Below are 935 nucleotides of genomic sequence, written 5' to 3' on the forward strand. Positions count from 1 at the left end.
TACAAGGTCCCTTCCGACCCTACTTCTATGATTCTATAAATTACAGCAGGGGTTGTCAACTGGGGGTACGCAAGAAGGCCCTAGGGGGTACGTGCAGGCAGGCAGGGATGGAGCACCACCACGCACCACCCTGCACAGGCTTTGCCTGCCTGGCTGGACACGAGGGAAGCTCGCACATGGCAGTGGCCTCCACTCCGTGTTCAGTCGTGTGCCACCCCTGAGGGTACACTGATCTAAAAAGGTTCAAAACCCCTGAATTACAGAATCAAACTATTTGTCTGTCCATTAGGTAAATGCATTTATCAAGCAAAATGCTTCCACTTTTAATCTCTATACCTGTAGGAGGGTCGCCTGGAAAGGATCTCTCTGCGTTTCTGAGAGTCTGTGACACTGTCTACTGACTCCTGTGAATCTTCACTTTCTGCAATAGTGGAGATCTGTAAGTAAGAATAACTATCATTGTAATCAACTTTAACAAAATACACACAGTAAAGAACATACAAAGGACTTTTTTAACTTTACGTGAAATGTACCACCAATGCAACAACTGTACATGCCTTCCAATTAGGAAATCAAAAGTAACAGTAGATCACTTATTAAAGGTTAGAGAGAGTTCTACCGACTTTTTGCTTTCTGTTATTCTTTCTTTCTAACCTGCTTCCATCCTATTCAAAAAATAAGCAAGCAGAGTAGATAGCCTAGAAATGGAGTAACTAGAAGCAACACAGGATTGAAAATAGAAGGGTCTGAAGAAAAAGGGAACCAATGCAAATTGCTATGGAGCCAATTACAAAACACTGAGAGCATAATGGAACTTGAAGAAGGCTTCCATAGTTTAATAGGGCACGTCCAGACGAGTGCGCATGTGCCTGTTGCGGCGTCTCAAAGCAGCGTGTGTGCCTGCATGCGTGCATGCATAAAAGAGAGATATATCG

General features: G+C 43.9%; 1 protein-coding gene across 5 annotated transcripts in view; it reads right to left on the bottom strand.

Moving 5' to 3' along the window:
* The window catches only part of CREB1 (cAMP responsive element binding protein 1), an 88,099-nt gene that overhangs the window by 26,347 nt on the left and 60,817 nt on the right, over window positions 1-935 (bottom strand). For all 5 annotated transcript variants that reach the window (XM_019523453.1, XM_019523455.1, XM_019523454.1 and 2 more), the window contains one exon: window positions 337-437. In XM_019523453.1, coding sequence (XP_019378998.1) covers window positions 337-437 — 101 coding nt within the window. The remainder of the gene's footprint in view (window positions 1-336; window positions 438-935) is intronic.

The sequence above is a fragment of the Gavialis gangeticus genome, unplaced genomic scaffold, assembly GCF_001723915.1.
Source record: "Gavialis gangeticus isolate Ggan-Ray unplaced genomic scaffold, GavGan_comp1, whole genome shotgun sequence".
Taxonomy (NCBI): domain Eukaryota; kingdom Metazoa; phylum Chordata; order Crocodylia; family Gavialidae; genus Gavialis; species Gavialis gangeticus.